Here is a 12,308-nt window from a genome sequence, read left to right on the forward strand (position 1 = left end):
GTTTTGGGCTCTTAAAGCATATAGTAATTCTCACCTATTCCAATGAAGGTTTTCATATTTTATGTGAGGTATGAAAGAGAAATATATATTAGAATGCATGTAAAATCACTTCAACAAATTAATTAGGGCAGGACTAATATGTTTTTATTATTTAGAAACAAAAATCTTGTAGAAACTAGAATGGTAAGATACTCTATTTAAAGCTAACAGCAATAATTCCTTGCAGGATCTTGCTTGGATCCAAAGAACCTCAATTTTCACTAACTGTAGTTTGTAAATATTAATAAAAAATAAAGGTAAAAGGCAAATAAATATATAATTGCGACTGAATTAACTCCACCAAGAAAACGTAAATTTGATGAGTTATATACAGCTAAAATACATGTGAGAAATATTAGTCTAGATTAAAACTACTAATGTAAGCCATTCTACCAATAAAGAATATTTGTAGCTCAGGGTTGAAATGGGGGATCCTTGTTGCTCTGAACTTACTTGTTTTCTTGCAGACGTTTCATTGCCCTAAGTAACATCATTAGTGCTAGTAAGGAGTACTATTTGATGTCAGTTTATATTCTGGAGACTTGCCTGTCTGTGTAGGTCAGGGTGGTCTTAGAGATTCCTTGATTGGACTGTTTGGCAGTTTCTTGACTGGGGTACTGCTTACTTGATTGTTGGTCTAAAGTTAACCTTGAAGTTATTCTATGCTGATCTGAGTGCCGATTACTGGTGGAGAAGTGCTGGAGTCTTTTTTTACTCTTTTGGGCTTTAGTATAAAGTATAGATGTTAATGTTTATGTATCTAATGATGGCTGATTGTCAGAGAAAATCAACTGGAAAAATGTGACAATCTTAGACCAGGTCAAGTTCAAAAATGCCAGGGAATTTCTAGAAGCCTGGCAGTCTGAGAAATCTCCTTACTAGCACTGATGATGTTACCTAATTAGGGTAATGAAACGTCTGCAAGAAAAAAAAACAAGCTCAGAGAGCACCAAGGACTCCTCGTAAGCCATTCCCAACAACCAATAAAATGAACAGTTGGTTTAATAAAAATCATTATGCATTTTAAAGTGAATTTTATAAAAATGGTAAATTAACGCAACTCACTTTTGAACTTTTAGATAGGCCATAGCTCTATTTGCTGGAAGAAGTGCATTGGTGCCATCTGCTGCTATTCCACGTGTGTAACAATCTATTGCTAGTTCATATTTACCTTCTTTGAAATATCTGTTACCCTATCATATTTGGAAAAAGAAATGTGGTAATCTAAATATATGCATTCATGTACTGAAAATAACACTTTTCTCAATAATTTTATTTGCAAGAGTAGAGCAGGAAGAGTTGACCATGGGGAAAATTTTTAAACAACTATATAGAATTCTGTATGCTTGGTATCAGGCAGTACGCAACATAATGTCTCCAGCTGTTTTGGACTACATTGCCTTATACCACAATTAGCATTACTGTTGAAATTATAAGTTTAACTGAGATGTCATAAGCTAATTGTAAGCAATGTGTCATCTGAAATTACTGATGTGCAAAGCAAGCACAGAAAAAAATCAGTTTAACAATACTGGGCTAATGTAGTAATCAATTATGAGAATGTAATCCATGAATAGTATGGTCATTCTGTCACTGGCCAAGAAATGATTCGTTAGACCAAAAACATTCCAATTTAAATATATAAAAAATTTTCTTGCATTGCTGCTTACCAAATCTTTTTCTGCCATAGCTTTTTGCTTTAATTGTTCCTCCTCCAATTGTTTCAGTTCATCTTCTGCAATTTCCACTTTCCTAAAAGTATCTGTTTCTTCAGCCTGACAGTTTTCTTTTGACAAGAGAGCCTAATATAAAAACATAAACAATATTTCAAATATTTAGCTACACAAAATCATGGTCATTAGCAAATTGATTAAATTGATGTTCTTCACCTGTTCAATTTTCCAAAGTTCATTCTTCGCTTCAAAGTTGTTTGGATCTAATTCCAAAACCTTTTCATAATCTGTATGAAGAAATAAAGGTAGAGTTTTCAAAAACTATAATTTTATAAGCAATTCTTTAAAGAAAGAAAAATATAAGGTTCTGCTATAAAATGACATGGTTCATGGAAGCTTTGCAAAAACTGTGAGCTAGATAAACTAGATCAGTGGTCCCCAACCACCGGTCCGCGGACCGGTGCCGGGCCGCTGAGTACCTGGCACCGGGCCGCGCAGCGGCCGGGGGCCATGATCGCTGCAGCAGCCGGGGGCCATGCAACGGCCGACTCTTCACTCATGCAGCGCCGTCGCCGGAGGGGGGGGAGCTGCGCGGAAGCACAGGAGCAAGTGAGGCGAGGAGGAAGAATCCCCCGCTACTACACCACCTCCGCCCCCTCCCCGAGTCAGCCGTCCCCTCAGTGAACGCCTCCGCCTCTTTCTCCTTTCTCGCCTCAGTCGGCTCGCCTGGAAGCGAGGCGAGGAGGGGGCGGACCATGCGCTGGAAGCGGAGCCCTTGGAGGCCGCTCTCTTCTTTTTCCCGCCCGGCCTTGGCTTGTGAGAAGGAACGGCGGGAGAGGTAGAGAGAGAGAGAGAGAGAGAACGTCGGGCAGCCGAGGGCGGGGGGGGTCTTTTGAGGGGAGATGGGGGGTGCGCGATTTTGGCGCGCGTGCGCCCTCCGCGGGCGTGGGTGGGGGGCTGAGAGGAGTCTAACGGTAGCGCAGGAAAGGGGAGGGTATGAGCGCTGCCTGAGGTGGTGAGGGGCAGTCGCCAGATTCAGGCCGCCACTGCCGCTATTGCAGCGCACGGTGGAAAAGCGGCGGTCTTGCCCACCCCTTCCCTGCCTCCCGCCCGCTCCAGTTGCCGCAGCCAGGGGTGAGGGCTCGGTGCCTGAAGTCTCTTGCCTCTCTTCCAAAATTTCGCCAACGGGCATCGGTGAAGTGCGCTCTTTCTCTTCCTCACAAAACACATTTCCTTTCCCCCCACGCGTAGTTATTGGCGATATGGACTCTTGGAGGCTGCGCTCCCGGGTCACGTTTCTCCTTTTATATATGGTAGTGAAGATACCTAATACTCCCACCCCCTATTTCCCCCACGACAACCTTGTGAGGTGGGGGGGCTTAGATAGAGTGAATGGGCTTAATACTGTATTCTTTTTACATTGCTATCCTCTGGCTTATTTAATTTTGCCCTTGCTCTTTTTATCTTTGACCTTGATTAATTCAGCTGTTTATTCCTTAAAATCTACATACAAAATGGAAGGTGGGATATGATTCAGGTGTTGAATTGGGAAGGTGGATTTAAAAAGTATGTTTGTATTCCCCCATTTTCGCCCCCCCACCCCTCCGTGTGCTCAGCGGGCCACGGTAAAATTATCAAAGGCTGACTGGTCCGCGGCGATAAAAAGGTTGGGGACCACTGAACTAGATCATTCCTGAAATACACACTATTTGTCTAGAGTGTTATAGTTATATTCTACAATATTAGAAACTTGCATGTACTTGTTTTCATTTCATTTCATTTTGATTGAACATGGCCACAGTTCATTTTATGTTATCCATTTATTAACATAACCTATCGTCTACCTAAAGATGGGATAAAACTAAAAAATAACGTATATAGAAATCTTAAGATCTTCTACAAATGTCAAATAAATCATTTTATGCTATATTTAATTTTTTTAAACCAGATATTTCCCATATCATCTCCTACAAAGGTCAGATAAATCATATTATGTCAGTGTTTAAAATTTTTAAATCAGAAATTTCCCATAACACAAGAAAAACTCTTAAGCAACCTATAAGAATAATTGGCCAAATTCTTCTATGCTGAGACTGGAGAAACAGCAGTGTATGGAAAGTAATAGTGATCATTTGAAAAATATACTATATAAATCAAAGGTTTTGCATAACACAACAAAAAAAAGGAATGCATTATACAATACATGACGTGTACCTTCTTTGGCACCCTTAAACTTTCCCAAGACAAAACGAGCTGCCCCTCTTCTGTTATAAGCCTTTATGTAATTTTTGTTTAAGGCAAGGGCTAAATTGCAATCAGATTCAGCCACAGAAAACCTGAAATGATATTGTATGGCTATTAAAATACTTATTCATTAAAACATATTAATAAAAGGAAAAGCCCAGATATAGATTCTGATCTACTATTTATCTTACATTTCTTTCAATAGTTCAATAAGATATCTTCCTCTAATTTTTCTGAATACCGAGGGCTGAGAAATCTCGTACAAAGTTATCTAGCAAGTTACCATAGGGAAGAATTTGGACCTGGGCCTTTTAGATCCATGATCTAACTATTTCATCATATTATTTCTCAAAGTCATCAATGAACAATTGGAGAAAAGTGTAAAAAAGCTTCCATTCTTAACTTCATAAGCTATCAAGTCTGTTGAAGACACAGTCTACTACTGTACATTGGAAGGACTGTGGGGGGGAAATTCTCACATTGGCAGTCCAATTTTGAGAAGGAGAACACCAGCCAACCACCGTTATGGTACTGGTGTTTCAATTTAATTTGTAATCAATTCCTTTAATAGTGAACTAGGTTATAGACACAATTTGAAATAAAACAAGGTTCCTAAGTAATTAAATAGAAAACAGGATGCTTACATGAACAAATTTAGACTAAATTTGTAACATAATATCTAAGTGTGTCCAGGAAAAATACCCTGCTAGGAAAAAAAACCCGTAAATATTAACCCTTTTTAAGGTTCCAAAAATATTAATTTAGAATCAGTGACTCTATGGCTCTATAAAGGCTAATTTTCCCTATAGTCTTGCTCTGGCCATATTCTTTACCACTATGTATATCTAAGCAAATTTGGTGAATTTCACATGGTCTGTATTTATGAATAACCAATTTAAACTTCCCTGAACTTTAAAAATTGGAATTACAAATTGGAAATAGTGATATTCTAGGCAGGCTGTAATGCTGGGACAAGTGAAAGTAAAGAAAGATGACTAGCAGCAAGATGAATTGACTCAATTGGCTTGAAGCGCTGTCTGTGGCCCAAAGGTAAACTGTAGCTCCAATTTCCAATTTATTACTACTTTTCATTTCAATCTCATACTGATCATTACATAACCCGTGGAATTCTAAATCTCAAAGTTAGTTTGAAAAATACTTTACCAAAAAGCAATGCCAGTTACAGAAGTGACACTATTCTTATGGACAATATTTCAGTGTATAAGTAGTCATCAACTTACAACAACAACTGGGACCAGAATTCTGGTTCTAAGCCATTGCCATTGTAAGTCAAGGCCCAACTTTTTTGAACATTTTTATGGCAATTGTTAAGCAAACCTTGTAGTTCTAAATCTGAATCCATTTTCCCAAATGAGCATATTTTTTTGCCATTTAATGACATCCTAAATTGAGGACTACCTGTAATATACTAAAGATTGTGAAGTATTTAAAAAGATCAATTAACAGACAAAATTAACACAGGATTAGCAAAAGATCCTTGTTTTTCAAAACCTAAATAGCATGGGGGAAAACCTAGAAAATAGCAGAAAACAAAGAAGTTGTCTGAAATTTGGTTCCCTTCTTTTATCTAGCAATGTTCCAAGTAACAATGTCACAAAAGTAACCACGAGTGAAGAATGCTTTCCTAGAGCTAACTCTCCAGATTTTGTCTGTTTGATAGAAAGGTTTTCTTGCCCAGCACCCACATTAAATGACAACAAAAAGCAAGCACAAATTGTTCAAAATGTATGCAAGAATTAAATGCATGGGGCCTATCATTATCACTTGGTCTTCCTCACTTCACACAATTGTTTTACTACTAAAATGAGAGTTTTAAAATGCATTTTCCTGAGCATTGTTAAGGTGAAATTTGATGTGCAATAAAAAAGGAATTAGAAATGAGGTAATTCTTCTTGAAGCACATTTTTTAAAAAATGTATTAGTTTTGTTTTCTTTGCTTGTAGTACATTCTGCAATCTTCAGATAGCTTTATTTTGCACTGCCCTCCAAAAGGAATAGTGTTGCTTTTTGTTATAATATTTGTGTATGTATGTGTATATGTATTATTTTCTTTTGACCCCCAAAATAAGCACTTGGCCTTATTTTTGGGGAGGTCTTATTTTTGAGGTGCAGGTGGCGGTGAGTGTGGTCATCTCATGGCTGCTGCTGTGTTGCAATATTTTCAGGGAGGGCTTATTTTCAGGGGAGGGTTTATTTTAGCGCATGTGCTCAAAAGCTCGTTTTGGTTTATTATCTATATATATAATTACAAGGTTAAAACTAGCAAGATTTTTTTTTGCCGGGTAATGATGTGGTAAACATACCCCAATAAAATATATATAAAAAAATTCAGTATCCTCTGCAATTAATTATATTTGAACTGAAATATGATGGAAGTAAACAAACTCTTACTTCTTTAAACGAAAAAAGGCTGATGCCCTGTTTGTAGGCAATGCTGGATTGTAAGGATCTGCATTCATTCCTTTTGTGTAGCATTCTATTGCAGCATCATAGTTTCTTTGTTTAAAGTAAGTATTGCCCTGTTAAAACAAATGTGATAAACACTAAGATGAATATAGTACAAACCTTTATTCTCTTTTTCTCATGTCTTTGAAACAATACTTGCCCAGTTTTAGAAACCAACAAAATTATATTCAAGTGCTAGATAAATGAAATCCTTAAATTTGATATAATAGGGAAGTCCTATTCAAACACAATACTCTGGGCTTTTCGAAATCTTCCTGTTAAATAAATGCTATATTTCCCATATCATCTTAGCCATTGAAATGGCAATTTGTACTTATAAATCTAATTTTATGACATTTCATCTGAACCTCTTTAAGAATTCTTATCTTTAATTAGTAGTATCCAAATAGTGTAAATTGAATGACTGAAATAAATGAATAAAAAACAAAACAATATTTTATAAAAGAGAGAATAACACTCAAAAAAATTGGTCTATTACTTTCTCACTGTAGCCTAACTCTTGGGACTGTTGTAGAGATAAAATAAAGAGAGCTAGATAACAAAATTGAAAAAGAAAGAAGGCCAATCTATTTCACAATCTATCAACTCCCAATTCTTACTTTTTAAAAAAACTACCCCTGCCACTGCATGGGAAAGCCACAGGTCCAGGCAGCATGGCTGCCTCCAGCACTGTCAATCTCTCCCCCTACCCAGGAAGGAAGGAAGAAAAGAAAGGAGGGAGATGGTAATGCACAAATTCAATCTTCCACAGCTGTATGTATCACAATATTCAGGCAGATTAGTCAGCAAGGAGGGAGGAGTGGATGACAGGGACGAGGGGCTTGTCTTTAACCCGGGTGTCTGCAACCTGTGGCTCCAGAGCCGCATACGGCTCTTTGGGCCCTATGCTGTGGCTCCCTGTCAGGTGATTCCCACCACTGGCTGGCGCCGTCCCTCCCCTTCGTCTCCCAATCACTCCTTGCGGAAAGCCTGGAGGGTGGTGAGGGTCCGGATCTCCACAGGGAGATCTTTCCAGAGGGCCGGAGCAGCCACAGAGAAGGCCCTCCCCCGGGGATTTGCCAGAGCTTGAAAATTATTGAGTAGTTACCATTAATCTATCCTCTCCCCTTCTCTCCCTCAGGCTTGCCCCATAGAAGCCCCACCTATCTTATCCCCTTCTCTCCCTCAGGCTCTTCTCCAAACTCCCAGCCAGCAGGCTGGATGAGTCACGCGCTGGCCATGCCCACATCCAAGTTTTCAAGTTGTGAGGGGGAGTAGAAAGTCTAACTCCTTAGCATCAGAGCATGTTAATAATAATATACGAAATACTAATGCTGTGATGATCATTTTGAAAAATCCTTTGTTACTGAATACCTAGAAGCCAAGAGGAATATACGTGCCAAATTTCAAGTTTGTAGGCTTTATGGTTCTGGAGATTTCGTGATTCCTGCGTGAGTATTTTTGCATTTATATATATAGATTAAATCATGGTCACAATTGCATTGTAATATATTCTAAAGACAAATTTTCTTCAAAGCGTTCTGTAATTTGATTTAGAACACTACATATTGACAATTTTTAAATCTTATGGAAAAAATCATAAGATGCATAGGCAATCAAATTACTATGTGAACAAAAATCTTATGAAAAACTGAAGAACAGCAAGACATATTTTTGGTTTTACTAAAATCCAGACTTGGTTTCAAAATTCATATAACTAAATTTGAAACTTAGTTTGGTCTAGTGGTTAAGGCACCAGGCTAGAAAGCAGGAGACTATGAGTTCAAGTTCCACCTTAGCCATGAAAGCCAAGTAAGTGGCCAGTCATTCTCTCTCTATCCCAATCCACCTCACATGGTTGTTGAAAAATAGGAAGATAAGTTGAGTATGCCTTGAATTATTTGTACAAATAATAAAGGCATAATATAAAGAAAAGAAATCCTTCTCAACTAGAGTTTGAGAATACAAGTTTTTATATAGGTTAATTTATCCTGTTCCTTAAGTGAGGCATTAGAAGAAAAAATGTGGGTCTACTAAAACATGACAAATAACCTTTTCTTTCTCAGTAAGAGCTTTTTCTGTATCAATGCGAATTCCATCTTCCTCACAATCTGACACTGAGTCATGAGTGGTATCTTCCTTATCAAATTCTTCAAGTATCTTATCCTGAAAAGACAAATGTAAATCTTATGAAGGCAAAACAAATTTAAAGAATGAGTATATAATGCAGCAAGGAAGCAATCTGAGTAAATATACGATACATAAAGAGAACCCTGCAGATATATAAAGTCTATAACAGGGGTAGTCAACCTTTTTATACCTACCGACCACTTTTGTAACTTGTTAGTAGTAAAATTTTCTAACCGCCCACCAGTTCCACAGTAATGGTGATTTATAAAGTAGGAAAGTAACTTTACTTTATTAAATTTATAAAGCAGGGTTACAGCAAACCCCTACCGCCCACCATGAAAGCTGGAATGCCCACTATGGGTGGTAGGGACCAGGTTGACTACCACTGGTCTATAAAGTCGCTTGATAGTGGGAAGGGCAGCATATAAATTTAATAATAATACCAATACTATATAGAAATATTTTTATCAATGGCAGAATCATAGCCTTTCCAACTATTTCCAACTATTCCATCAAACTCCTATCTAATAAAGGAAACAAATTTCTTCATAATTTCTAGAAGTGTAAATAATCATCTTCTTCCTACGTCTGGCATTTTTTACATTAAAAGTGTAAGAGTGTATGTGTATGTAATATTATTATCATATTTATATAATGTCTTTTCATGAAAGCATTAAGGTTATGTGCAATAGATAAATAAATAAAATCAACCCCCCAACTTTAAAGTGTTTAAGCATTACAACAAAATTAATGCATGCTACACAACATTGTCAACTATACTTTTTTTTATAAAATAAGCATTTTTTAAAATTTTGGATACCAGTTTTAAGCGAGTACTACAACACAAGACTGGTATCGTTAGTACTGTTACCAACATTATTTACAACATAAAAACTAGTACGGTAATTTATAGTTGTGTATATAAATGTCACAAACTCTTGCCTAGCATTTTGATAAACATATTTAATAAAAAATATTCTCATACCACATCCAGCTTTGCCCAAGCCTCATAATCATAAGATTTTATCTTGTTCTTTTTGTTTTCCTCACTTGTTTGTTTTGAGACTGTTTTAACTTTGCTCTTTTTTTTTTTGTAAGCTTCATTCCGAATTGGGGGTAAATCCTAATAACAGAAAATATAGCAGTATACTTTCAGAAAGCTTTTGACAATTAATATATGACATCCATTTATAAGACAGGAATGCAGCAGTGTAAAATCAATGTTAGCTTTATCTATAAGACAAGGATCCAAAACATTAGCCACTAGAAAATGGTTGTCTAAGGGGAAAACCATAAAAACATTTCAACAGAAAATCCGAAACCAATTATTTAATACAAAATAGTAGAACTTGAATAAACTGGTATAGCATCAAGATCACGTGAAGTATTAAGGTAAAGGTTCCCCTCACACATATGTGCTAGTTGTTCCCGACTCTAGGGGGGGCAATGCTCATCTCCGTTTCAAAGCTGAAGAGCCAGCGCTGTCTGAAGATGTCTCCGTGGTCATGTGGCCGGCATGACTAATTCAATTCCCTGTAATTTTAACTCCTGATTTGTTTTAAGTTTTCCTTGCCCATACAATAACTCCTTATATGTCACTATTGTGTTCAAATCTATTACATTGGGGTAGATAATTGCTTCCATGGTTGATATCCATCTTGGATTTTTTGTGTAGAAGTTACTTCTTACCAGATGCCTCTGGAAATATTTATGGACTTTACTCTTTCCCTCCCAGATAAAAGTATGCCAGCTCAGCTGTAAATCATGGCCATCTATTGTCAATATTCTTTTATTTTGGAGTACTATCCATTCTTTGAGCCATGTTACCACTGCTGCCTGGTAGTAAAGTTCCCAATCTGGGAGGCCAAATCCTCCTTTGATTCTAGAGTCTTGCAGTAATTTTAATTTTATCCTAGCTTTTTCCCCCAGCCAAATAAATTTTAAAATTATGTTATTTAATTCCACAAAAAAGTTTTTCCCTAATTTTACTGGTAGTTTGGAATAGAATTTTTTTTGGTAGGATATTCATTTTTATGGTTGCAATTCTTTCAATCAATGATAATTGTAATTTAGCCCAATTTTCCAAGTCCTTTTGTATTTGTTGTAGTAATTTTGAATAATTATCTTATTTTATAGTAGAACATATAGCCGTTAGCCAGATTCCAAGATATTTTACCTTTTTAACTATTTGCATTTCCAATACTCTCTTTAATTCCTCATTTTGCCTTTGTGTAAGATTTTTAGTAATTATCTTTGTTTTATTTTTATTTATTTTTAAGCCTGCAACTTTACCAAATTCCTCTACTTTTTGAATTAATATTTTCCCTGTTTCAAGGGGGTCTTCTATTATAAAAACTACATCATTCGCGAATGACTGTGTTTTGTATTCTTTCTTTTAAATTTTTAACTCTTTTATTTCCTCTTTTTTCCTAATCCATGTTAGTAAAACCTCCAATGAGAGGATAAATAGAAGAGGAGATAGTGGGCATCCTTGTCTGACCTCTTTATTTATAGTGACTTTTTCTGTTAGATCTCCATTCACCATTATTTTAGCTATCCGGTTTGAATATATTGCCTTAATCATTCTAATAAATTTTTCTCCAAATTTCATAATAGCTAATTGTGTAATAAGAAACTCCCAATTTAAATTATCAAAAGCTTTTTGCGCGTCTACCAATACTAATGCTAATTGTTTCTCTGGATGTGCTTCATAGTATTCTAATACGTTCATTACAATTCTTGTATTATTTCTTAATTGTCTTTTGGGTAGGAATCTGTTTTGACCCGAATGAATAATTTTATTTAATATTTTTTAAGTCTTTCCACAATAATCATCATAAATATTTTATAGTCAACATTTAGCAGTGAGTTTGGCCTATAGTTTTGGATCAATTGATTGTCTGTTTCTTCTTTTGGAATTAAGGTTATAAATGCCTCAGTCCATGAACTTGGCATTTTTGCTTGTTCTAATACTTCATGATTTCCTCAAAAGTTTCTTGAAATTTTTTATATATCTCTGCAGGAATCCCATCTGGTCCTGGTGATTTATTGTTTTTGTTTTTTTTATTGCCTCCATCTCTGTTAGTTATTTTCTCATTTAGCATTTCTCTTGCCTCCTCTGAAATACTTGGTAGGTTTCTCTCTTGCAAATAATTTTGGAGTTCTTTTTCTGAGATGTTTTCCTGATTATATAGAGTTTGAAAAAAGCTTTGGGTTATACTTTTTTTTTCTTCTGTTTTATGGAACAAATTCAGATGTTTGTCTTGTAGTTACTGTATTAGCTTTTTGGTTTTTTCTTTCTTCAATTTGTGAGCCAGCCATCTACCAGGTTTATTTGCTGTTTTGAAATAGTTTTGTTTCGCCATTTTTATATTACGTATCATTTATTCTTGAAATGTTAGATTAATTTTGTTTCACCAAATCTCTCTCTTCTTTGATTTTAGTATTTTGTGGTTCTTTCTGCAACACAGTCTCTAACTCTTTAAGCTTCTCCTGTAATAATGTTTGCTGTTTCCTTTTTTCCTTATTTCTCCTTGCTGCATATGCTATTGTTATACCCCGCACATAGGCTTTTGTGGTATCCCATAGGTTTTGTAGTGGTGCTTGGCCTTTATTGTTTTCCTTGAAGAAAATATCTAATTTCTTATCCATCATTTGTATATATGATTTTTCTTCTACAATTTTCTGATTTAGTGTATATCTTAATTTTTACTTCTGACATTTCCATTTTACCATTAGTGGATTGTAGTCTGCCCA

The 12,308-nt window shown here is 36.0% G+C and overlaps 1 protein-coding gene across 10 annotated transcripts in view; it reads right to left on the minus strand.

Moving 5' to 3' along the window:
- Positions 1–12,308, minus strand: part of LOC106543408 (RNA polymerase II-associated protein 3-like) — a 42,021-nt gene that overhangs the window by 24,037 nt on the left and 5,676 nt on the right. For 9 of the 10 annotated variants that reach the window (XM_087703135.1, XM_087703131.1, XM_087703129.1 and 6 more), the window contains exons 3-9: positions 9,538–9,675; positions 8,475–8,588; positions 6,369–6,496; positions 3,927–4,048; positions 1,929–1,999; positions 1,710–1,841; positions 1,105–1,232 (exon numbers count right to left, since the gene is read on the minus strand). In XM_087703135.1, the coding sequence (XP_087559261.1) occupies positions 1,105–1,232; positions 1,710–1,841; positions 1,929–1,999; positions 3,927–4,048; positions 6,369–6,496; positions 8,475–8,588; positions 9,538–9,675 (833 nt within the window). The remainder of the gene's footprint in view (positions 1–1,104; positions 1,233–1,709; positions 1,842–1,928; positions 2,000–3,926; positions 4,049–6,368; positions 6,497–8,474; positions 8,589–9,537; positions 9,676–12,308) is intronic. The other variant, XM_087703136.1, reaches the window with a different exon arrangement.

Source organism: Thamnophis sirtalis, unplaced genomic scaffold (genome assembly GCF_051295495.1).
Source record: "Thamnophis sirtalis isolate CommonGarterSnake01/CBP01778 unplaced genomic scaffold, rThaSir2_p1.2 scaffold_24, whole genome shotgun sequence".
NCBI lineage: Eukaryota > Metazoa > Chordata > Lepidosauria > Squamata > Natricidae > Thamnophis > Thamnophis sirtalis.